The sequence below is a fragment of the Dromiciops gliroides genome, chromosome 3 (genome assembly GCF_019393635.1).
Source record: "Dromiciops gliroides isolate mDroGli1 chromosome 3, mDroGli1.pri, whole genome shotgun sequence".
Taxonomy (NCBI): Eukaryota; Metazoa; Chordata; class Mammalia; order Microbiotheria; family Microbiotheriidae; genus Dromiciops; species Dromiciops gliroides.
In genome coordinates, this window is record NC_057863.1 from 595,035,745 (window position 1) to 595,061,860 (window position 26,116).

Sequence of the window (26,116 nt, forward strand, 5' to 3'; positions counted from 1 at the left end):
CTTTTCTATTCTTCAGGACCAAGACTAAATCCTTTCTCAAGAAACTCTCTCTCCTACAGTTTTGGACCTCTTTACTTCCATCTCTCGTTGCCTCTTTCCCTTATCTCAGAAAATGGCCATTGCAAGGGAAAGGGGATAGTTTGAGAGCCACCTGTGGCAACAAGCAGGATTTCTGAGGCCAGCTATTAGTTTAGAAAGGAGCTTATAGCAAATGCTCTTTTCTTAAAAAAAAAAAAACAAACTCCTTCATTCTGTTTGAGCTTCTCTAGATAGACTCAGCTGCGAAGCTTAAGGGCAATGCAACCTGCCCACTGACTTAGCTTTACCCAGTCACATCCCACCCCCTCTGCCCACCTATCTCCTTAGGTAAAGAAAGCATAGAATCTTGGAGTCGGAAGTGACATCTGGGGATGTTTAGTCCACACTCATGCCCATTGCACAGATCACCTCAACTGAATCTCTAAGAAATGCTTAGTTATTGAGCCCTTGCTTGAGTGCTTTTAGTCAAGGTGAGCTTACTATCTCCCAAGGCAACTCATTCCATTTTTGGACCATAATACTTTTTGGTAAGTTCAAAATCTAGAGTTCTGTACGAGTATTTCTACTTCCAGATGACACCCCTACAGCTGTTTCAAGAGAGCTATCATATATCTCACCTCAAGTCTTTCCTGCAGTTCTTTCCTTTGTTCCTAATGTGTTTTCAATTCCTCGTTATCTCGAATGAGCATGTTGTAGGGATTTCCCCCATTTTGATGTATTAGGATAAAATACTAGCAGTTGAGTCTCTGGGTTTGCAGCCCCCATTAGCTTTGTGATTCTTAGGCTTGTTGCCATGTTATTCTCCAAGGGTTTTGCATTAATCTGCAGTACCACCAACAATGTATTAGAATAAATTTTCTCACAGTCCTCCAACAACAGTTGGTGCCAGGCCTCAATTTGAAAACCTTTTCTCGTTTTGGTAGGATTCACCAGAGATTGCTTTCTGCTGACAGAGCCTAAGAAGCCAGAGTCACCTCCAAGTCATGACAAAGCACCAGAGGAAGGCTTTCCTGGAAGTCCCTGAACATATTAATGTTTGTTGAATGAACAAGTAGCAAACCTTGTGTGTATGGTACTACCCTAAAGGAAACTGAGTTGCTTGCTATATTCTCTACTGCTCTAAATGGTATAAAGTTGCATGGGTAAACACTAGGTTGGGAGAAGGGTTTTTGTTGGTTTCTCACGGGGTCATTGTTTATTTCTGGGCTGGGGCCTTGTGTTGAGGCCCCTCAGTGCTGTGGCCAGGCCCATTGTGTTCCTTAGAGGGTGCAGAAAGATCATGATTACCCTGGAGTGTCATGTAGAGAACTGCTAAACGTCTAACAGTGGGCTAAATGATGAACAAATAGCCTCCTTGTCAGTGTGGGCTGGGAGCCCTGCAGGGGGCCACTACAGCTGATGTGCAATTCATGTTTTTGCATCTAGTTTTGCTCTTCATGTGGTGGCAGGGATACCTAGCTAGCCATGTCTACTCAGAGTCAGGGTGCTGATTTTCTGTGGGAAATGTGGCCTTTTTTACTGTTCTTGAAACCTAAGTTTTACAGTTTCTAAGTGAGAATAGCAGTGTGAATACAGCACACTCTCTAGGAATCCTCCTTTGCGCAAACCCAGGCGCTGGCTTTTCCGTGACCTGTGTATGCCTGCCGCCCCACACCAACACTTGGCATTTGGAGCATTTGGAGTTCAGAAAGTTGTTATGGACTCACTCCCTAGCAGTTGGGCATTTTGGAAAAGCCACATATATGTGTCCATAGATGAATTGAGTCTGATTGTTATTCGGTGACATGAAGGTATGGGAGGCTTTGCAGTGTAGCAAAGATTGAACTTGGAATGAAATGGGGCTTTGCGTCCCCCTTGTGCCACTTCTTAGTTAGGAGGATCATGGTGGTCATCTGCTCCAACATCCATCTTTAACAGTGAAGCAGACTCCCTGGAGATAAAGGGCCTTATCCAAAGTAACATGTAGGTAAGAAGAAGCTGAGCCTAGATTTGAACTTGCCTCCTGATTTCCCCTCACCTATCTGGGACTCAGTGTCTTAGGGCACAGGACTGTCCAGCATAATCTTTAAATCTCTTTCCAACTCTGACACACTGGTTCAACAGTCTCTTGTGGTTCTGTATTGGGTTGAGACTTCAGATAGAATGAGTCCCATCAGGTGATTGTAAGGAGGACTTGAGGGCTCTGCTTTTTGGGACGGCTGGTTAGATATCAGCCTAGTACCTAAGTACTATTTCTATAAAAGAGGTTCTCATTTATCATCGATTTGAATTTCTGAGATCTAATGCCCACTTTTTCCAGCATTATTTACCTCCTTCAGAATTTCTGTCAAACACTGTTTTTTTAATAATCTAGTATCCAAACCCTGCAAAGTTTCACTACTGTTGTTTTAAGCACGAGACCTACTTTCTTTGGGGAGATAGTGTCAGCCACTGGAAAATAACTCAGCGTCTCTTCTTCCTCTTGCCCAATCCTTCATTCCTCCTCAAAATAACAGCATCATTCTGGTACCTATACTGCATTTGCAGAGTGTGGTGAAGTGGGAAATGAATATGTGCATTTCTTATAGGTTCTGTGACAAATGTCTACAATCTTAAACCACTTCTTTCCCTGTGTGACTTCCAAAGAGGAGATGGCAAGTAATTCAGGGCATTTAAGAGATATCGTTTTAATCCATTGCAGGGGGATGAGGGGAATGACTCTATAACAGGTTTTGGTGTGCAGGACGTGTCTGAGAATCTCATTTCGTTCAAGTAGGATTATGAATTATTTGGCAGCTTCCAATCTAATTTGTTCCTGTGGCTTAGCCAAGCAGGGATACCAACCCAAGCGGAAAGCAGCCTATTAAGTGTAGCACTGTTAGATGTTTTATAGACCTTGTTGGGGGAGGGTGGGAAAGTCTGTAAACAAAAACCTGGGTTTCATCATGGGCTTTGGGCTTCACCTCTACATGTCTCTTGTTGTTCAGTCATTTTAGTTATGTCTGACTCTTTGTGACTCCATTTGGAGTTTTCTTGGCAAAGATAATGGGGTGGGTTTTTGCCATTTCCTTCTCTAGCTCATTTTTTTTTTTCTTTAGTAAGGCAATTGGGGTTAAGTGACTTGCCCAGAGTCACACAGCTAGTAAGTGTCAAGTGTCTGAGGTCAGATCTGAACTCAGGTCCTCCTGACTCCAGGGCTGGTGCTCTATCCACTGTGCTACCCAGCTGCCCCTTTTCTAGCTCATTTTGCAGATGAGGGAACGGAGCCAAATAGGGTTGAGTGACTTGCCCAGGTTCACATAGCCAGTAAGTTTCTGAGGTTGGATTTAAACTCAGAAAGATGAGTCTTGCTGACTCCAGAGGCAGCACTCTATTCACCGTGCCACCTAGCTGCCACAACTTGTCTCTTAGTGGTAGGAAAACTGAGGTCTGGGTCCTTCAGCAATTGTAAAGCCCTTTAATATAGGAGCTTGGTGGGGCAGCTAGGTGGTGCAATGGATAGAGCACTGGCCCTGGAGTCAGGAGTACCTGAGTTCAAATCCAGCCTCAGATACTTAACACTTACTAGCTCTGTGACCCCGGGCAAGTCACTTAACCCCAATTGCCTTACTAAAAAAAAAAAAAAGTATATGTATATGTATATAGGAGCTTGGTAACCAGGTAGCAGCCCCCAGATTCAGAAATATAGAAGGTTAAGTGGAAGGTTACATTGCTTTGCTTTTCCTCCCTTTTGGGCTTTCCCTTCTCATTTAATAAGAGGAATACAATTACCATATAATCTATGGGTTTGGATTCTGATGTTGCCAAATAACAGCAAAAGAAAGCCTCTTATGTTCCCTAATAGTTTGAAGAAACTATTAAAAGGTATACTCCTTTGAGCTTCTCTGGTCTCTATTCTAGTGGGAACATAGAAGTTTTATAATGTTCTTATTTGGAGCCCCCTTCTATGGACGGAGCCTTGCCCAACATAATAAATAACCAGCCCTTTCCCTGACCCTCTTCATAGGACCAAGATGGGCCTCCTGGAACATTGGTGTATTCATCTGTATCCGCTGTGCAGGAATTCACAGGAACCTTGGTGTGCACATTTCCAGGGTGAAGTCAGTCAACCTAGACCAGTGGACACAAGAGCAGATTCAGGTAATGGACACAGCCCAGTTAGTACAGCTGTCACAAACACAAAGGTGGGGTAAGCATTCCTTTCTCTTAAGGGTGTGTCACCAAAGATGTTAGGGGAGTATTCCTTCATTTGAGGACATTCTGTGTTGGAGGTAATACGCAAACTAAATTGTGATTAGTATGTGCTGTCCTCCATAGGATCGTAGATGGTTCTCAGGAATTCCTGTGGCCAAAAAATATGTCGTCTGGTGATGAGACTTTCCAAGCTTAGACAGACTCGTTTTCAGGCAATGGATGTGGTCTCTTGGTGGACCCATCCTTGAAGCCTTTGCAGCTTGGTGGCAGAGCTTGTGCTCTGTCTTCAAGAGCTCAGGGTTTCTTCCGCACCATGATGAGGCATTGAAAAAGACTTTAGTGGAGGAAGTAAAAAAGCTTAGGTATTTTTAAACTGCCTTTAGGTCAAAACAGACTGTATTGTTTTATGAAGGGGTTGTGATCTTGGTCGATGGAGGGAATATTCACATGAATAAAATTACAGATTGTTGATATATTGACACGATGACCATCAAAAGTTGGTTTTCTATCTTCAACAAGCAGCATAACTAAATGGTAGCATGTTGGTTTTGATAAGTAGATTTGGAGTTAGGAGACATAGATCCAGGCTCTCCCACTTGTGATGTTGGGCAGACCTTTCCCCTTTCTGGGTCTCAGTTTTGTCTTCTGTAAAATGAAGAACTTGAACTAGAGTGTCTTTAAGGTCCCTTCTGGCTCTAAAGGCCTTTGATTCCCTCTGAACTGTCTCCCCAGTCTCTGGGATAATTTGAGCAACTGAATCAGTGCCCAAGATAGGGGCTACATACCTTACACTTTGTCTGGCTTGCTCTACAAACATGTGGATAAAGAGTAGTTTTTCTATTACATAGTTATTAAAGATTCATCCATTTACCAAGACCACCGTAGTTATGTATGTGCCTATTTTCCCCCAGCAGACCACCTTCTGAGGCTCCTCTTCCTGGGAAGGGATCCAGAGCCCTAGAGTGACAATATGCCTTGCCTGGGCTCATGCTGCACTCCAGCCCCAGAGCTGGGATTTTAACTACAGACTTCCCTCAAACCCCATATCCCCAGAGGTGTGCTGTTTTCTGTCTCCTTTTGGTCTGACTGAAGTGTCAATACCTTGGCACCAGAGGGATGGTTTTTTCAGGCCAAGTGTTCCTAGAGATTGCTATAGATATAGGCTACCAGGCTCACCTTTTCCTAGGGACACTGAGTAAAGCTATGGAGAGAGCTGCTCTTTTAACCAGCCTCATCAATGAGATAGAAACCCAAAGGGGAGGAGACAAGTCTACAGTGGGACCTATTAAGTATTATCCCTTCTGAGGAACATTAGGTTTCAGTGCTCTCTTTGAATTGCAGTGCATGCAAGAGATGGGGAATGGGAAGGCCAACCGACTGTACGAGGCCTACCTACCTGAAAACTTCCGGCGACCTCAGACAGACCCGTATCCTTTCTGACCTGTGACTCCAGGCACCGTGGAGGCTGGTGATTCAGCAGAGCTGCATAGGACCTGAGAACACATCTTGAGTTTGGGCACCTACAATTGAACTCCCTACAGACCTCCCTCCCTGTCATCAGAAACTTCACACTTTATGTTCCTAAGGGAAGAACCCAGCCCAGAGGTTCACCTCTAAGCCCAATGATTCTAGAGTCAGAATTGTAGGGGGTCCAATAGCATAATCTCTGACCATTGATAAATCTCTGAAACCGTGGAAAGAGAAATTAGTTGGCTGTTTTCTTCTATCCACACAGTCCAAAATACTTTCATATGCAGTCATTTCAACTCATCTCTTCCACCCTATCCGTGAGATAATTAGACTTGTTGACCAGTTTCCTTGTATGAGGGGGGAGGGCAGCGGGGAACACTGAAAATTGTAAAATGGGGCATGTGCTGTGTTTGCCACCTGCTTTTAAAGAATGTTCTTTAGAAGATTGTCGTTTTCTTTGTGTGGAGGAACCCTCTAACAACTCAGATCCTGCCTCTGTTCTGCCTTGGTTTTCTAAGTTGGCTTCACAGAGAAAATGCAGTCCCTGTTGTCCGCCCCTCTGGCCATCGATGGCTCTCTCTGTAGCTGAGGCTACTCTTCAGAATACAAGCCCAGAGTTCATGTGTGACCCTACATGCAAAGCTTTTTTGGTGTGGTTAGGCCCTGCCAGTGGTTATTAACACTCCAGTGGCATTGCCTTCAAGAGGTTTCACATGATGAAGCATCACTAAGACCTTAACAGAGGCAAACTTCAGTGACCAACTATTCACTGTAGCTATTCAAAAGGACCGTGGCAAATGAGATGCCAGTAAATTTGAATGAGCTATAGTTAAAGGAAAGGAGATTTGTTCCTAGAAACTAGGCATGAGATACCACAAGGAAATGGTGGGGAGACCAGGTAGAGGGAAAGTCTCCTTTGGGAATGGGGAGGGAATGAGAACTTGTTGAGAAAAGGAAAAACAAGAAAGTGGCAAGTTGATATCTTTTGTTTTTACATCTCCTACATTTCTCAGATCTAGTAGTCCTTTTTCATTAGTGTTCACCTTCCTTGTTGACTTCATCCTTAATCAGCTGCTTGCAGAGCTGTAGAAGGATTTATCAGAGATAAATATGAGAAGAAGAAGTACATGGACCGAAGCCTGGACATCAATGCATTTAGGGTTAGTTTTATGTCTTTCAGGTTATTTTAATGAGCATATAAATGTGGTTGACCCCCCCCCCCCCAAGAATCTGGAAATCACCTTCAAGTGACTCATAAACCACCAGTAAACAGTCCTTTAAATATGTCAGAAGGAGGAAGGAAGTTAAGTAAAGAAGTGTGGGGCCACTTGGTGATTTGGATGCAAGGAGCATGTTCAAGAACTAGAAAGACACTGAATTCTTTGGCTTGTTTTATACCAAGGGGTTGATAGGGGAATCCCCTATCACTCTCACATTGTCTCCTTGGACCTTGGCAAGTACAAATCAACAAGCACCTACTATGTGCCAAGGAACATGCTAAGTTCTGGGGATTCAAAGAAAGACCAAAAAAAATCTTAATGGGAAAGACAAATGCAAACCATTGTGTACAAACAAGATACATACAGGCTAGTGAAGATAATCAACAGGAGGAAGATAATCAGCATTGAGAGTGATCAGGAAGTTAGGACTTTAGGTGAGATCTGAAGGAATCCAGGAGATAGAGATGTGAAGGGAGAGAGTTCCAGGCATGGAGGACAGCCGGTGAAAATGCCCATTTAGGATAAGAATAACAAGGAGGTTCAAGCAAGTGGATCCTTAGACCAAGTCAGCAAAATAAATCACAAAAGAATTTTGTCCACCTGGTGGTCGTGTGAACCTATTATTAGAAATGGCCATTATGTTATTGGACTGATGAGTACCCAAAATGCCCCCATGGCAGAGGAAGGCTCTAAAGGGGTACCTGGGAACCAGTAGATGATAAGTCTTGTTTCTACATCCAGGAGTCTTGTGAGATCTATAATAAACATTCAGGATCACTGAACACTGAAAGAAAGCCTATTGGTGAGAAGGCAGGTTGGTTTCCTTAAGGGTAAAATCTACCTAAGTAATCACTTAGGGCTTTTTGAGAGGATAAATATGTGCTGCAGGAAAGTACCAGATATCATAAATATTTGAACTTTTCTTTTTTAAGCCTTCAACAAGGTTATATACTTTAAAGACTTTTTTTTTAATTGAGTCCTTGGGGCAGCTAGGTGGCACAGTGGATAAAGCACTGGCCCTGGATTCAGGAGGACCTGAGTTCAAATCCGGCCTTACATACTTGACACTTACTAGCTGTGTGACCATGGGCAAGTCACTTAACCCCCACTGCCCTGCCAAAAAAAAATTGAGTCCTTGTGAACACAGGGTTGCTCTTTACAGAGCAGACTCAGAAACAGGACGCCAGACATAGTGAGAGATGGAAACTTCTGTAGAGAAGTGGAAAGAGTAGGGTTCTTCAGAGATCAAAGCAAGGACCAATCTTGTTTAACAGTTCCATGCAGTTTAACAAACTAAGAACCCACTGTATTCAAGGAATTGTATAAGGTGACAAAGATGAAAAACTATACAGTGCCTGCTCTCAAGGAGCTCACGCTCTAATGGGAGGTATATAACCTACACAGAAATAAGTATAGTACAAAGGAAAATGTGCTAGGAGCAAAAGAGAGCCAGCAAAGGGTTCTGAGAAATCTGAGAAAGGAAAGATTCCTTTCCCTTGAAGGGGAGCAGGGCGGGAATGAATGCTTCACGGAGGAAGTAGCAGCGCATGAGTTTCTTGTTTGAAGAAAAGAACCATAACCAGCTAGAGGGGAAAGGAGGAAGACATGGGACTCCTTAACATTCAGTCCAGTGCAGGTGAAGAAACCAACATGTACAAAGGTGTGGATATAGGAAGGGACAGGACAAGAATGGGGGAAAGGGAAGGGAAAGAGGCCATTTTTCACAAACTCTAAAGCCAAGTCATGAGAGATAGAGGTTCATTGGTTTCATTGGAACCAAATTGGTTTTACAATTGAATACCAAGGTCAGGAATTTCAACTTTTTTGGGGAAAGGAATTGAATCTGATTTCATTGGTCTAGGGAGTTCTTGTATGAGGAAGCCCGATCTGCTGATAAAGATCAACATCTTTGCAACTTGCAGTCTTAGAGAATTGTCTGGGGCATTGCCCTTTATGTTCCTGAGGTGGGCTTTGAACCCAGTTCTTCCTGGCTTCAGGGTCAGCTTTATATCCACTCTGCCATGCTGCTTGTCATAGTAAACTTTCATAGTCTTCCTAAGAGATCTTGAGGAGGGAGTAGACCGTTAATCCAGGTTGTGAATGACAACGATCCCTTTCAGATAGTCAAAAGTTAAGCCAATGGGAATGTGAGATCTTGCTAGCTTAGGTTGAATGGGAAGAATAGTAATAGATGGGTTTCAGTGTAGGTAATGTTTTTGGGAAAAGAACCCGAAGTTTATCCATAAGTTGATGTGTTCAGAGCCATCAGTAATGGCTCTGAGATTGTTCCATGAAGGTATGCACCCATTCTTCATCCATGACAACAAAGCCATCACTAAGAGGGTGTTGGGAGTAAAACAGATAGTTCTACCCATTGTGAATCAAAATGCAATTAGATCAAAAAATAAAAACAAAAACAAAAACAATGCAATTAGATATGAGCTAGATGAACCTGGAAAAGAAGAACATTAAGTAGAACCTTTTAGTTTGCATTTTTACCAAGTCATATGTGTCTATATCTGGAATAATGTCCTTTTTTTCTGGCCACTCTACAACACTTCCATGGAACTAAAATATCACTGGCTTTTGGAATCCAAAAGATCTAGGTTTAAATCCAGGGAGCTCCTTGGCTCACTACCTCTGTGCCCCCGAGCAAGTCATTTCCCTTCTCTGGGGCTCAGTTTCTTCATCTCTAAAATGAAGCTTAGATTAGAACATCTTAAAGGTCACTTCCAGCTCTAAAAATCATATGATCCTAAGTCTTTAAGGGGGGAAAGGGGAGTGTTTTATGAAGATAGGGTAAAAAGCATAACAATCTTGAGTCTGAAAAGATGACATCAGGCTCAGGTGAAACATGGTCACAGGCCATCAGAGTTGAGAGCTCTTAGAGGCTACCTAGTTCAGCTGTAGTTGAGCAAATGTGTAAAATCAGGAATCATCCTTATTCACTTGATCCAGGAGGGTTAGACTGAGGGAAGGGGCACCTTGGAAGAAGTGAATTTAGGACACAGAAGTACTGCTTTAACATACTATGTAGTAACCTTGTTACCCCAAGGGATGGTATCAGTGAGAATAGATTTGGTTTTTAATTCATAGATGAAAGATCCATAATGATGATAACTCACATTTTTGTAACACATTTTGTAGCACATTTTTGAGATTTCCATAACCCTTTCCCTATAATGACTCTCCAAGGTAAGTAGTATAAATCTTTCCATGCCCATTTTACACATGAGGAAAATGATGCTTCTAAGGGCACAAAAGCTGGTTGAATATTGGAGCCAGGATTTTAACTCAAGTCTCTGGACTCCAGGTTGAGCTCTCTTTTGACTACACAATGCCACCTCTCATTTTAGGTTACTAAGGGAAACTCACCTATCTGTGGGTGTGCCTCATTTCTATCATATGAGCTATACGTTGGTGTCTGAGACAAAAATGCATGGCAGGATACACTGCAACTCCGAGCTCCATGTAGAATTGTGCGGCCTCGGAGCAGTTCTCCATTGCTGAGTTTTTAATGCTTGAAATTGTCATCAAATAAAAGGGTTCAAATTACTATGAGTCTTTATGTATTCTTCTGCTTTGTCAAATCCTTCCCAGAAAGAAAAAGATGACAAGTGGAAAAAGAGCAGTGAGCCAGCTCAAGAGAAGAAAGTGGAGCCTGTGATTTTTGAGAAAGTCAAAATGGTGAGTGGGAGTGGGAGAGCTTCCCTTAGGGACCCTCGGCCTCCCTTCTGGGCTCAGTCCTAGGTGACTGCTCTGCACCAGGTCGGAACTGTGACACTCCACTAACAAGAGGTTCATTCCATGCCTGGCCATGTGACTCTGCAGCATAACCTTCAGGCTTTCCAGCCTTCAAGCACTTGGCCAGCCCCTCTTCCCTGCACCCTCCATCAACCTTTTCTGACTTCTTGTTCTCTCATGAACCCAAACTGCCTCTTCCTTTCTTGGCTTTTCTTGGTCATCAGTGTGCCTCCCATGGTACTAGAGAGCCTTTCCACTTTCCTTAGGCGTGGCCAGACCAGCAAAGTTTTGTCACTTTATGTTTACATTTGTGGACACTAGTCTCGTTACTTGCCTTTTTCTGCCTGGCAGTGTTAAATGTTGCTTTCTATCATCTCCTGTCAGTAGCTCTGAATAATAATAGTATCTGTGGTCCAAGATCATTTGTTTTTTTATAAGACATTGAAAAGAATTCTTTGAAAAATCAACTGTTTCATTTCTTTAATAATACTGTGTTTTGGGCAGCTAGGTGGCGCAGTGGATAGAGTACCGGCCCTGGAGTCAGGAGTACCTGAGTTCAAATCCGGCCTCAGACACTTAACACTTACTAGCTGTGTGACCCTGGGCAAGTCACTTAACCCCAATTGCCTCACTAAAAAAAAAAATAATAATAATAATAATAATAATACTGTGTTTTTCAATTTAGCCTCAGAAGAAGGAAGATCTGCAGCTACCTCGAAAAAGCTCCCCCAAAGCAATTGAGCCGGTAATGGACTTGTTGGGCCTTGGTAAGGGTGATTGCCTTCCCTTTCTGTCCTGGTCTAAAAAGGAGTGATTTTGTGGCTTTGGAGAACAGCTGGTTCCTAAATTCTGGGGCTGCTTCTTTCCTGGGGTTGCTGCCATACCTTACCCCTCACCTTGTGCAAATTCAGTGCCTACATGCCCTGTGACGGGGATACAGAACACAGAGTCTTTTCTCAAGAAGCTTACAAAATTAGAGGGAGAATACCATATGCACGAGTATGGTGCCAGGGAAAATGAAAACTGCAGATAAACTTTGGGGAAAGGGCATTTGGGAATATGAAGGGAGAGCTCCCCACTGTTTGTTTAGCTGGGAGAATGCCAGAAGGCTTCGTGGATCATGGAGCTCTTGAAAATGGATGTTATAAATCTTCGAGAAGCTCTGTTCCCCTTCCTCCTTCCCCCTTCCTCCCTCTTACTCCCAGGAGACAGAGTTAGAACTCCTTAATACATACATTGAGGAAATATTCAGGCTTCCCTGTTGGAGAAATATCCATCCGCACATGTCTCTGCCCCATAATTCAGTTCTTTTTTGTTTGTTTGTTTTTGTTTTCCTGATTTTTCTTTAATATACTCTCCATATTACATGACAGACCATCAGGTACTTCTCCTTAGTGGCAGCTACCTACACTTCCATCGCACCAACCAGTATCTTAGGACATTTAATATCATATTCGTGGCATACTGTTAAGTACAGTAGAATAAACTTATAATCATAATTCAGTTCTACCTATAGCCCATCAGGTCTGTAGGCCCTAGGAATGGGCAGGCAAGAGAAAGGTGCAGACATGTGGAGTGGAGACTGGGTTACCAGAGGAGTAGGCAGCAGGAACACCAATTTAGGAAGTTTGAATGTTACCCAGGCCAGTCCCGGTCCCTCCCTAGGATTCAAGACATCACTAACAACAGGTAGTTGTATGACCTGGGCTGTGAATGGCAGGCTTATGCTTCAGCCCCATATCATGTTTCATGGACCAGTATGGTGTTGGCTTTGGGCTTGGTTAGGCTCCTCACAGAATCAGATCATAAGCCTTCTGCCCCTTAGATATCGGTTTCGTGAGTTGTTAGGGGAAAAATTAATCACCTAGTGGCCAACTCTCATGATCCTGTGCACACTTAGTCACTGACCCTCAGGTTACAGATGCACAGCTCTTTGCTGGGCCTTTTCACTTTGGATGATCTGGCAAGAGCTTTTGTTCAACCTCAGAAACCCAGGGTCATCTTCCAACAGTGATAAACCATCACAGGAAGATGTCAGTGGAAGTGCTGCATCAAAAACAAGCGGTTAGAGGGCGGCTAGGTGGTGAAGTGGATAAAGCACTGGCCTTGGATTCTGGAGGACCTGAGTTCAAATCCATCCTCAGATACTTGACACTTACTAGCTGTGTGACCCTGGGCAAGTCACTTAACCCTCATTTCCCCTAAAAACAAAACAAAACAAAACAGAAAAACAAAAAAAGTGGTCAGTGTTAGCATATGCTTATGTTGTTGGGACTTCTGTCCTCTCTTTCTAGATGCTCCTGTGGCCTCCTACAGCATAGCAAATAGCAAGACCAGTAACACCCTAGAAAAGGATCTAGATCTCTTGGCCTCAGTTTCATCATCTTCTCTCTCAGACTCCAGAAAGGTGAGATTTGTACATGTGTTCAGACTTGAGGCAAGTGGGAGGGTGGAGTATTTAAAACTTTAAAACATCAAGTCTTTGGATGAGGTTTGTTGCCTCATTTCTTAATTGACTTCACCTAACCACTTATCTTTTCTGTGCCCATCGTATCTGCCAATGGTTTCTTGGTTTTATTACTTTCTTGCCTGGAAAGGGAGGATCCCCCAAATGGGTTTCTCATTAAGTTTGTGGAAAGCTCTAAAGGCTGACAGGTTTAGCATTCCCTTTACTGTGATTATCTTCTGTGGGGTGGGAGCGGAAAAGAAAAGGCCATTCTGAAGAGCCCATCAAGCAGACAGCTTCAGGTTTATAAATGGTTGTGTGTGTGTGTGTGCGCGCGCGCGTGTGCATGCTCACACATACTTGTGTGCATGCATGCATATGAAATTGAGCTCATCTCAGGAAAGCTAGAAGATGTTATAGCAAGTGTCATTATTGACACCTGGGGTGGGAAGATAGATTTAGTTTGTATTCTTCTACCCCTGTGGCCTCTTCTCACTCTCCCTTCCCCCTTTGCTCCAAGGTTGTAGGATCCATGCCAACTGCAGGGAATGCCAGCTCTGTTCCTGAAAATCTGAACCTGTTTCCTGAACCAGGGAGCAAAGCAGAAGAATCAGGCAAGAAGCAGCTCTCTAAAGACTCCATCCTCTCACTTTACGGATCACAAACTCCTCAGATGCCTGCTCAAGGTAAATTTCATAGGGAAGGGAGTTCATTGGGCATTTGCAATGTTAAAAGATAGATATGTGGGGCTGATAAAGGAATAATTTAGGACTTAGGAGGGTAATTGTAGCTGGTGAAGCCTTAGGTACTTATGAGCATCCTATTTTAAATGTACTTGTTTGACCCTTCCTGAGAAGCCACAAAATGTCAGCAGACAGATGCCAATTTAATAGCCACCATATTTCTAATTCAGTGCAGTAAGAGGTAGGGATTAGTCATGGGCCAGAGCTAGGCAAAGGAGATAGAAGGGGCTGAGGTGCTAGACTTGGCTTAGAAAGGAGGCAGCCATAGAAAGACTTCATTAGTCATAAGCCTAGATGGACTATTTAGAAACAAGAGCCTTTGATTAGAATGTCCCAGTCTTTCATACTGAGTCAGGCTAAGGAATTAGTCTAGTCCACTCAGACCAACCCGGGCATTAAGTATATGTGGGGGCAGCTAGGCAGAGAAGAGAGAGGAAGAGCTTTGCTAATGGGTAGACAGGTGGTAAAAGAATAGAAGGAAGACTTGACTCCAGGTCCTCTGACTGCAATCAGGAAGGAAGAGGGTTCAAGTCCTATCTCTGACACATACTGGGTGTAAGACCTTGGACAAACACAACCTCTCAGGGTCCAGGTGATAAGTTACAGAGAAGTTGCTGACTGACACCGTTGGAGAACATTTCCCTATTGAGAGTTATTCTAGGGGCAGCTAGGTGGCACAGTGGATAAAGCACAGGCCTTGGATTCAGGAGGACCTGAGTTTGAATCTGGCCTCAGACACTTGACACTTACTGTGTGACCCTGGGCAAGTCACTTAACCCTCATTGCCCCACAAAAAAAAAAAAAAAAAAGAAAAAGAAAGAGAGTTATTCTACCCTGATGAAATAAGAGGTCTGGACAGAATAAAAAAGGGCAGAAGTCACTGTGTAAGGTGGATACAGAGATGAAAAATGGCAATATCTGTTCTTAGGGAGCTATGACCCTAAGGGGGAAGGAAAGAGAAGTGCATATGCTCTCTCGGCAGCAATGTTCATGGCTCCAGCTCAGATGGCCTACCCCAGCTTCCCCGGTGTCCCCCCTACTGGTACCATGATGGGGGGTATGATGCCTCCTCCAGTGAGCATGCTGGCCCAACCTACAGCTGCTGGGATGGTGGCCCCCGTGGCCATTCCGCCAGGCTACATAGGCGGTGTGCAGGCTGCGGTGATGGGTGTCCTCTCTGTTTCCTCATCTGTAAAAAGAAAGTATTGGACCAGTTGATCTCTGAGGTCTCTTCCAATTTGGACATTTCCTCGTCCTGACATTTTTAAGAACACCGACCAGAGTGTATAAAAATACCCTTGGAGGGCAGCTCAGGATGTGAGCCCTGCTATAGTGTAGGGGAAGAGCATGTTCCACAAGGATGAGTGGTGTCCTGGTGGAGGTGAGATCTGAGCAGATTTGTGAAGCAGAGAAATCTGAAACAGCAGAGGAAGAGAGGGTCCCAAAGGGAGACAGCCCTGGAGGGCTAAGGAGCAAGCCAGACAGGAGGGGCAGCCAGCAACTTAACTTTTTGAAAACTCTGGCAAAGTCACATCCCCTTCCTAAGCCTCAGTTCATTTACTTGCAAGGTGGGGGTGGTAATTCTTGTATTGCTGATCTCCCAGAGTCACCGTGAGGAAAATATACATTTCAAAGTGCCCTAGAAAGAAGAGCTGCTATTAACTTGCTGTTAACCACCATTTAAAGGAGCTCAAGGTAGGGCAGGAGGAACAGGACTGGCATGGGCATCTGGAAACCTGAGCCTAAGGCTTGGCTCTCTTGTGATCTCATGGGGGCCCAGCTCCTGTCTCAGATCTCACAGGGTTCTTGTGGCTGCAGCAATGGTACAGTAACAGTCATAGAGAAGAAAGGCCATGCCAGGCTGTCTTGAAGATAGTACTGAGAACACTGGAGGGGCTTAGCTGTGAGCCCGGGCATGCTTCTTCTAGGCCCTCCCCCAGCCCCCCAGTAAATGTGCATATGCTCTCTCGGCAGCAATGTTCATGGCTCCAGCTCAGATGGCCTACCCTGCAGCCTACCCCAGCTTCCCCGGTGTCCCCCCTACTGGTACCATGATGGGGGGTATGATGCCTCCACCAGTGGGCATGCTGGCCCAACCTACAGCTGCTGGGATGGTGGCCCCCGTGGCCATTCCGCCAGGCTACGTAGGCGGTGTGCAGGCTGCGGTGATGGGCGTCCCCAATGGCATGATGGCTGCCCAGCAGGCTGGCTACGTTGCAGGCATGGCTGCCGTGCCCCAGACAATGTACAGCATCCCACCAGCACAGCAACTGCAATGGAACTTGGCTCAGGTGAGAGTTAGTCCTTCCATCGCACTCTGATGCCTCCTTCTTTTCCTGTTCTCTTCCCCTGACCAGAGGAATCCTTTATATGGTTTTTTCCTAGAAGGTTTGCAGTATTATAAGGTAAGCTCTCCAGTCCCTTCCTGCTCTAAATCTAGGATCCTGAGGAAGATGACTGGAGGAGGGACAAGATCACTGGGGAAGAGGGACAACACCCGTTCTGTTCAGAGGGCAAAACTAGGACCAGGGAGGGGAGGTTGCAGATGGGCAAATCTCAGCTCATTTTTAAGGAAAGACTTGTGAGAGCTGCTGGGGGCCACTAGGCGGCACAGTGGATAAATCATCGGCCCTGGATTCAGGAGGACCTGAGTTCAAATCCGACCTCAGACACTTGACACTTAATAGCTGTGTGACCCTGGACAAGTCACTTAACCCTTATTGCCCCACAAAAAAACCCCAACAAAAACAAAACAGTGAGAACTGCCTGGGAACCCTTCATTAGTGGAGGCTAAATAACCATTTTTTCAGGGAGGTGTAGACGTAACTACTCTTCAGGTATACATGGGACTAGGTGTCTTTTTTTTTTTTTTTTGCGGGGCACTTGGGGTTAAGTGACTTGCCCAGGGTCACACAACTAGTAAGTGTTAAGTGTCTGAGGTCGGATTTGAACTCAGGTACTCCTGAATCCAGGGCCGGTGCTTTATCCACTGCGCCACCTAGCCGCCCCCGGACTAGGTGTCTTTTGAGCTCAGTTCCTTCTGACTCTTAGAGTTTTTGATCTTAAGAGAACAAAGCCTTCTGGGTATTTAATTTTTTAATAGAAATGTAACAACAGGGGCAGCTAGGTGGCACAGTGGATAAAGCACCAGCCCTGGATTCAGGAGTACCTGAGTTCAAATCCAGCCTCAGATTTCTTGATGTCAAATGTTGTTGAGTATTGAAAAAAATAAATATTGATTTAGTATTTTATATTTGATTCCATTCTGTAATTGATTCTATTCTGGAACTCCCTGAGCTGTTTCTTTGTCTCTGAATTAAGTTCAGAAGTTCATAAGTCCTGAAGTTCAGTTTTCCTCTCTGAGTCAAATTTAAAAGTTGTTTCCCTACAAATCACTTTAAATGAAAGAAAACAATTATCTTTGTGCTACTAGCTGCCCTCGTACAATTAGAAGAAATCTGTTATCCTTGAAGGGTGCAGGTAGATGCCAGGGATTCGCTCTCTTATCACTTATCACAGGCAGACACCCTGAGTGAGCTTGCCCTAGCAACAAGATGGCAGGAGGGATTGTTGCTAGCTCTGCATTCCAGACTTTCATCCAATCATATTGTTTTTCATCATCTCTGACACTTCAGGCTTTGTATCCAGTCATATTGTTTTCCACCTGTGATGCTTCCTGTTCTTTGTTCTGTTGTACTTCCCAAAAATAAATAGTTTAGGTTTGTAACACAGGGTTTAATTTCATACTGTCACAATTGAAATTAAGGTAAACCAAGGCACAAATTTCCAAACATGTTCAATTTATTGGTAAGGCTAGCAATTACCAATAAAATGGGTTGCTCAGCTCGGGGTTTTTTTGGCTTCCTGAGGAGCTGAGCAACCCATTTTATTGGTAATTGCTAGCCTTACCAACCTAAACTATTTATTTTTTTACTAATTATATGATATAAACATGAAACAATTTATTTCATCTGTTCTCCCTTTCAATCACTTCTGTCTCCAGACTTAAAACCAACAAAGATAACAAAACTTTATTTTATATCATTTTATGTGTTTTCTGACTTTGCTGTCCTCACTTTGCATTACTTTATGAGTGGTTTCATATTTTTTGCATTTATCATTTTTTTATAACACATTGATAGTCCATTACATTGTTATATCACAATTTAATCAGCCATTTACCAGACATTGCACATGTAGGTCATTTATAATTTCTTGCTATATAAATACTGCAAAGTATTTTGTACAGATAAGTCTTTTTAATCAGGTCCTTAGGATATGATAATAGAGGCCCCTATCATGCAGCAAGATGCATTAGACTCAGGAAACACTGGTAGGGGGGTGTGTCTTGCTTTTATAATTTCCTGCCAATTTCTGCTGCCAAACACCAATCTTCCTAATTAGTGAAGGGCAAAAATGTTTCTTTTCCACCAAGAATCAGTGCCCTTTCTGCCAGAGGGCTGGGCAGCCAAAGATCTAGTGGAAGGAGCGAGCACAGGACTCAGAATACTTGGATTTTAATTTTAGTCCTGACTCTGCAATTGGCTGGTTTTTTTGACCTTGGACTTTCTCCTCGAAAATTAAGGGTTTGGGCTAGAAGGTTCTATTGTTCATGAGATCCTGTGATTCCATAAACCTTTGTCTAATCACCTGAATTTAGCCTTTTCCTTTAGTCTGACTCTTTGTGTTTTCTTCCTTCATGCTTTCTGTTCCCTGGTGAAAGCCCCTTCAGTCGCCCTTTTTGGACTTTCAAAGCAAGAGTTTCTTTCTTGGGTTCCTCCTCATACCCCCCAAATGGGTCAGATATCAGCTTTCTCACTGTTTTGAGCAGCAGTTCCCCAGCCTGGTCTCCAACATCTCTAGACTCACTCAGAGAACTCTTCTTTCTGTCTTATTGATTTTTTCTTGTATTCGATTTTCTTTTCTTTTCTTTTCTTTTTTTTTGCGGGACAATGAGGGTTGAATGACTTGCCCAGGGTCACACAGCTAATGAGTGTCAAGTTTCTGAGGTCAGGTTTGAACTCAGGTCCTCCTGAATCCAGGGCCGGTGCCTTATCCACTGCACCACTTGTATTCTCTTTTTGGAGGACATTGGGGTCATGCCACACCTCCCCACTTCTTAATCATGGCATCCTCAAGGCTTCCTTTCCCCCTGGTGCTAGTTCCTTGCATGTAGAGACTCCCCTGGAAGACATCTGGCCTGCAGCAGCACAGTTTTGGAAAAGGCAAACTGGACTGGAGATGTTTCTCCTCACAAGGATGTACCTCTTCATTTAAGACCACACTTAGAGACTGGATAAGGGCTTCAGGGAAGGGACTTAGGGAAAGAAGTGCCTTCAGTCACTTACATGCTGATCATAGCCAAGAATCTGATTTCCTGAGCCTCTGGATCTTGGAAGTCAGCTCCCAGAAGAACTTGTCATCTTAGGATGTGATGGGATTAGTGGCTGCCTTATCTGAAAGATACCTAATGCACTGAAGAAAACATGACCCAACTCAGCTCTAGGCTCAAGTGGGGAGATCTGAGCTGTTCCTTTAGCCTTTCTGAGCTGATCTCAGAGGCTGCCAAGTCCAGCCTACAGCAGGACAAGATTCCCCTTTGCAACTTACCTCACAAGTGGTCATCCAGTCTTTGCTTGAAGACCTCCATGAGGAGGGCACCCACCACTTCTTGGGGCAAACTCTTCTGCTGTAGGATACATTGGCCTCTGGAATCTCCACCTTTTGGAATCCTGCAGAACAAAAATGTTCTAGCTTCCACAGGACAGCTCATTAAATACTTGAATATGTCTGTCATGCACTTCTCCCAAATCTTCTTTTCTCCAGGCTGGCATTCCCAGTTTCTTCAGCTACACTTAATGTGGCACAGAAATCTATGTACTTTATTTTCTTGGTTGCCCTCCACCAGATCTTCTCCAGCATGTTACTGTCCTTCCCAAAATGTGCTGGCCAGGGCTGAACACTTGACTCTAGCTATCATCTGACTGGTGCAGAGGACAGTGGGACTGTCACTTTCTTTATCCTAGGTACAGTGCCTCTTTTCAGTGTAGCCTGAGATTGCTTTGTTTTTTGCCTGGCATATCCCATTGTTGACCTGCACTCCACCAAAACCCTCAGATCTTTTTCAGACTTATGCTCAGCCATGTCTCCTCCATCTTGTACTTGGGAAGTTTATTTTTTTCAACCCATGTATAAGATTTGACATTTATTCCTATTAAATTTCTTCTTATTACATCTAGTTCAAAGTCCTAGCCTGTTGAAATATTTTTGCGTCTTGACAGGATGATCTATTAGCTATGTGTCTGATACATAGATAGCTAGATATAATTGGACTGTCTCCTAGCCCACATCTTTCCATCTTTTCCACAAAAGGAACACAAAAGACTTGGTCAAATGCTCTGACAAAACTTAGGTAAACCAAATGTCCGTCATTCCTCTGAAGTGATTAACTGTCACAAAAGGAAATAAAGTTCGATATGACACTTTAAAAAAAAAACCCTTTTACTTTTTAAATTAAAATGCATTCATTTTTTCTTCTCATCTTTTCCCTCATCCCCAACCCGTCCCCCCAAAAGGAAGAAAAGCAAAACCTTGATAACAAATTCTGCCATTGGCCACATCTTATAAATCTTTAGTCTGTCACTTCACTGTCAAGAGGTAGGTAACAACATCATCATAGATGGGTTGCATCATTGGTCTTCCAGAATCATGGTTGGTCCCTGCATTGATGAGAGTTCTTACAGTCTTTCAGAGTTATTTATCTTTACATTGTTGTCCTTGTATAAGTGGTCCTATTGATTTTGCTGACTTCAATTCTGCATCAGTTGTTGAGTTTTCTCAGGTTTCTCTGATCCATTTTTTTGTTTGTTTTTTTGTGAGGCAATTGGGGTTAAGTGACTTGCCTAGGGTCACACAGCTAGTAAGTGTTAAGTATCTGAGGCTGGATTTGAACTTAGGTACTCCTGACTCCAGGGCTGGTGCTTTATCCACTGCGCCACCTAGCTGCCCCTCTCTGATCCATTTTTGCTTTTGTTTTTGTTTTTTTTGTTTTTGCAGGGCAATGGGGATTAAGTGACTTGCCCAGGGTCTCACACCTAGTATGTGTCAAGTGTCTGAGGCCGGATTTGAACTCAGGTCCTTCTGACTCCAGGGCCGGTGCTTTATCCACTGCACCATTTAGCTGCCCCTGTGATCCATTTTTTTTGGTTTTTTGTTTTGTTTTTGTTTTTGTTTTTGTGAGGCAATTGGGGTTAAGTGACTTGCCCAGGGTCACACAGCTATTGAGTGTCAAGTGTCTGAGGTCAGTTTTGAACTCAGGTCCTCCTGACTCCAGGGCCTGTGCTCTATCCACTGCACCATTTAGCTGCCCCTGTGATCCATTTTTGATGAAGCTATGCTGGCTCCTTGTGGTCACTGGTTCCTTTTCTAGATAGATGTTCATTGACCATCATTTTAGTGACATGTTTTAGAATTTTGCCAAGAGTCAAAGCACAGCTTACTGGCCATATAGTTTGCAAGCTTCAGTATGTTTTCCCTCTTTTTGGAAAGTGGGTCATTATTTGCCCTTCTTCAGTCCTTCAGATTGTTCCACATAGCTCAGCAATCACATTACTCCTATACTGTGTAGTTTGTCTGGGTCAAATGTCTAGAACTTATCAAGACCAGCTAGGTGCTTTCTTAATATCTCCTTAACTGTCTTGGATATCAACCCCCTCTTAACCACTTTGAAAACAGAAGCAAATTGAAATTTGCTCTCACAAAATCTAGAATATATTTTAGATTTTTCCTGGATTTCCTCTCTATCACAAGTTCTAAGCTGATTTGTTCATTTCCCAATGTTCCCATCTTTTCCATCCCAGGACCTTGTTGGTGAGAATCAGAGCCAGAATAATAGTTCCCTTTGTTGGTTTCTTAGACCTTTTTGGAGGAGGAAAATATTGAAACAATTCAGGATATTATTATTTACCCTGCTTTTGGAAGAGAAAATTCCAGCAGATGCCCAGATAATTGAAGTCTCCCATCCCTGTTATAATCAAGCCTTTGTGATTGGCTTGTGAGTTTTCCTAAACTCTCCATGAGGTGGCCTCTAGTATAGTCCTATACTGTATTTATAGTTGTATCACTTCTGGGTTTTGCCTGCCTTGATCTCTGATACATTTCCCACCTTTTCTTCCTTGGATTTACTTAATATAGAATGTTCTCCTATTGCCCCCAGTTTTTTGCCTTTCTCATGACTAGGAAGCATGAGCCCAGTGCTAGAGTCAGTGATACCTGTGAAGTCAAATTTGCCTCTGTATTAGGGTCTCTGCTTCTTGTTAGCTTCTATTTTGTAGATTTGTGCATTGAGACTGGAGGCCAAGAGTGTGATTGGTTTCTTTCTTGGATGTTGTTCCTCATTTCTTGGTAGAGGTACAGAGGCAGTTATCTCCATACCTCTTTTTGTTTGTTTGTTTGTTTGTTTGCTTAAAGTCCTTTGTATTGGATTTGCAAGGCTCTAAGCCCTTCGATTTTTAGGGCTCCTTAGGTCCACTCCATTCCTGACTAGGAACCTGTCATTGCCATATTTTAAATCATGGCACAGAAATATGATTCTCCTTTCACATGCTGTTCTTCTTTGCTCTCCAAGACTGTCTTTCTCTTCTGAAGCCCTTGCTTTCAGGCAGATGTAATGAAAACACCATCTGTGCCCCAAAGATCTTTAGTTTCTTGCCAAAGATTTCCTGATCTTTAAGAATGCTTTCTAGGGTCCTTCCAATAGTTTCCTTTGGACATATATAAATCACCAGAAATAGATGTTGTCATTTACTTGTCATCTATAGTACCTCCTATATACCTAATTTAAAGGATTTTTATGAGGAAATCACTCTGTTAACTTCAAAGCAATCTAAAAATAGGAGTTATTAAAATAATATATTTAGTATTCAAGGATCTCCATAATCTCATCTCTGTGGGCACGTACCCACCCAGGTCCCAATTCCTCTCCATATTAATAAGCTGTCTTTGAAGACTGCTGTGACATCAGCACTGCAGCCAAATTAGTGACTTGAGCCTCCTCGTTCAGCTAACCTGGTCTTCAGATGACAGACTTGTCAGTCGTGAATCAGTGCTCACAGCCTTCCCCCTGCCAGAGTGGCTTCTTCATTGGCATAGTCTTTGAGAACTGCCCACTACACTGAGCGTGTGCTCATTGCAGTTTGTCTACTGTGAGGGGGGTAGCCTCTTTTCCCCATTATAGTGATGAGGGACCAGAATCTCAGAGAGGTTAATGGAGTCGTCTTAACCCATGGCCATGCTGCATGTTTCTGGGGGACCCCTCATCCACCAGAGCTTGGGTTGGTCTCCCAGCTTCATGATGTACTCTACACTTTTCCCCTTAGACCCACCCCAAGCAGCAGAGTCCCTTAGCATAAGGCCATGGGTCCCCTCTTTGCATGCATTGACTCATGCTTGGTCCTTGAAAACCAGGGCTTGAAAACATCCTCTCTCCCTTCCAGATGACCCAGCAAATGGCCGGGATGAACTTCTACGGCACCAATGGCGTGATGAGCTATGGACAGTCAATGGGCAGTGGCAATGGCCAGGCAGCCAATCAGACGCTCAGTACCCAGATGTGGAAATAAAAGAGGAGCACCTGCATTGTTACCACTTCTTTTCCCAAAATGTCCCTCCCCTCCCCTCTCCCTGCTTCCCTCTCTACCTCTTCCTGTTTTATTTGGAAACTGCTCTAGGAGACATACAGGGTTTGGCCTCCCATACAGCCTGATCACTTCCCCGTGCCCTGCGCCCCCCCCCCCCATGCACCCTGCCCCCCACCTAAGACCTGCTTTCTGCTGTCCATGTCCCACTTGAGCCTCCGAGCCTTGGTGTTCAGCCCTTCTCAAGGAGGCAGCAGAGCACACTCTAGCACCACTGGATTGCATACACCCAGAGCCCTTTTCCTTACAGGAGAGGAAGTGGCATCTGCTCCCACAGCCTCTGAGAGAGGCACCAAGGGAAGGGCTTAGAGGCCCCTCTGTTACCTATATGTCCTTTGGGTTTTTTTTTTTTTAAGTTGCTTTGGGGGGGAGGGATGAGGAGTGCTGGGTGGAGAAGGGGACTGTAATCAAACTCCAATCATGGGTCTTTATGAAGGGGGGGGTTACCAGGCTCAGGCCAAGCCAGGGAGAGCCAGGGTCATTCTGCTCTGTTCCAAGAAGTCCTCTGTCTGTGGCTTTAGTCCTTGTCATTGGAACCCAAGTCACTGTGAGGCTCTGCTGCCTGGAGATAGGCCTCATGCACACAGACTGGGGTGGTGGTGGTTAAAAAACAAAATAAAAAGTTTTAGATTAACAAACTAACAGAAGAGTTAATTTATCGACAGCTAAGAGCTCTTGCCAGTTTTTTCCTTACAGTTTTAAGGATGTGTTATCTGCCATCCTAATCAATGCCCCCCCCCCTCCTTTCTCTCCCTTTGCAGTCCTGTGTGTTCTGGGGTAACCCTGGCACCTCTGTTTCTTGCATATTTTACACTGTGCATGAGGCAGAGACCCCAGGCAGCTTTCCTGTCAATCACCACTCACCTCACTAGAAAATCAAAACAAAACAAAATTTTTTGCTTAAAAGATTTCATTTGCTTGAACCAAAATTTTCAGTTGACTTTCTCCTGTGTATATGTAAATTCCTTAATAAATATTGCAGTGAGATGCTGTGTGTTTGACCATACGTGTGTATGTGTGAGAGAGAAATAAAGAGAAGATCCTAGGATAGTGGGCACTCTGGATCACCAGAGATCATGGCCTTTGGACATCTGACTTCTATGAGGCAGTGAGCAATTTGGAGGAGAAATCTTGGGGAGATCATGACTGGGGCTAAAGATCCTGGAAATCAATCATAAATCAATAATCACTTTTCTCATATCCAGTGCCTTTAGGTACTTGATATAGCTCAGTTGCCAAGGGCCAGGGCCATAAATAGTGGGTTAGAAAGGCTATCCTGAGATCCAAGGTTTGGGGTAGAAGGAAGATCCCATGGCCTGCAGATTGAAAGTCAAATTCAGACCTTCTCTCTCGACTGGCCACCAGCCTTAGGATGAATTGGAACACAAGCTGGAACTAGGAATCAACTAAGGCCAGAGCCGTTATATGAGGAGCAGAGATCCTGGAGACGCGAACTACGTCTGGGGCGTAGACAGGGCTTTAGCCCATCTACCCCAATACTAAAGTGGCCCTCTCTCCAAGCCAGGCTGCTAGGAGCCGCTGTACCACTAGGGGTCACCGTGGCTTTCCTCAAAGCACCGGGAGGTTGCTTTCAATCCTTACATCAAGGGGTGAGCAGAGCTAAAGGAACTTGTGTCACTCCATCATTGGGGCTTTCTGTGGGCAAGCCTGGGAGTCCAAAAATCGACTGAGCGTTCGTGTGCTTTGGGGCAAAGTGCTGCTGCTCCTCCGAGCCTCAGATAACCCTATAACCTTATGTATGTAAGGTAGGAGGACCACTTGCATGCTAGCTCACAGCAGGGCTTTGTCATTGGCCAACCACTATAGGAAAGGGAGCCACTTGGAGTCTGGTTTTCCTGTGAGAATCTGCCTATGGAAAGCATGAAGGGCCAGCAAGAGAGCCCCAAGGTGGTGACCATGAATCAAGTACCAAAGCGCTGCAATGTGAAGGCTAATGTAGAGACATCTAGGCCTTCAGGAAAGGGTCCTAAAACTAGAAGGGACCTTAGAGGCCACTGAGTCCACTGTCAAGTGACTTGTCCAGGGTCACAAAGATAGCATCAGAGGCAGGTCTTTGACTCCAAGTCCAGGGCTCTGCATCCTGCCTTCATGAGATGAAGCACAGGATAGTGGAAAGAGAACTAGTTTGTGTCACAGGCCCTTGATTTGAATCCCAGCTCTGCTGTTCTGGCTACCTGTGACGTTGGATAAGGTGTCTGGGCATCCATTTTGCTCATCTCTAACGTGAGGGAATTATTGGACTTAGCCTCTAAGGTCCCTTCCAGCTCTCAATCCTAGGTCTTGGATGTCAGAACTGGAAAGGACTTTAACAATTATCTAGTCCAATACATTCTTTCATAGGAGAAACCAGCTCGGAGAAGGTCAGGAACACATGCCCAGTGGACATGACAACCGCCCCCTAGTGCTCTCTCCCCTATACCTTCCTGCCTCTTGGGTGGAGCCTTGGAACTGCTGTCATTCATCCACGGCTGCAGATTGTTTTCCTTCTTTCACAGGACAGAGCATTCAAAGGAGGCATCCCCAAACCAGTTTTCAGACTTGACTTTAATCATACATCCTTGCTGC

General features: G+C 44.1%; 1 protein-coding gene across 1 annotated transcript in view; it reads left to right on the forward strand.

Annotated features, from left to right (window-relative positions):
- SMAP2 (small ArfGAP2) overlaps nt 1-24,522 on the forward strand; it is a 60,308-nt gene extending 35,786 nt beyond the window's left edge. The window contains exons 2-10 of the mRNA XM_043995142.1: nt 4,025-4,158; nt 5,554-5,639; nt 6,764-6,842; nt 10,503-10,589; nt 11,332-11,413; nt 12,941-13,053; nt 13,613-13,778; nt 15,810-16,126; nt 23,330-24,522. Coding sequence (XP_043851077.1) covers nt 4,025-4,158; nt 5,554-5,639; nt 6,764-6,842; nt 10,503-10,589; nt 11,332-11,413; nt 12,941-13,053; nt 13,613-13,778; nt 15,810-16,126; nt 23,330-23,455 — 1,190 coding nt within the window. The 3' untranslated portion in view covers nt 23,456-24,522. The remainder of the gene's footprint in view (nt 1-4,024; nt 4,159-5,553; nt 5,640-6,763; nt 6,843-10,502; nt 10,590-11,331; nt 11,414-12,940; nt 13,054-13,612; nt 13,779-15,809; nt 16,127-23,329) is intronic.
- Nucleotides 24,523-26,116: the final 1,594 nt, after the last annotated feature.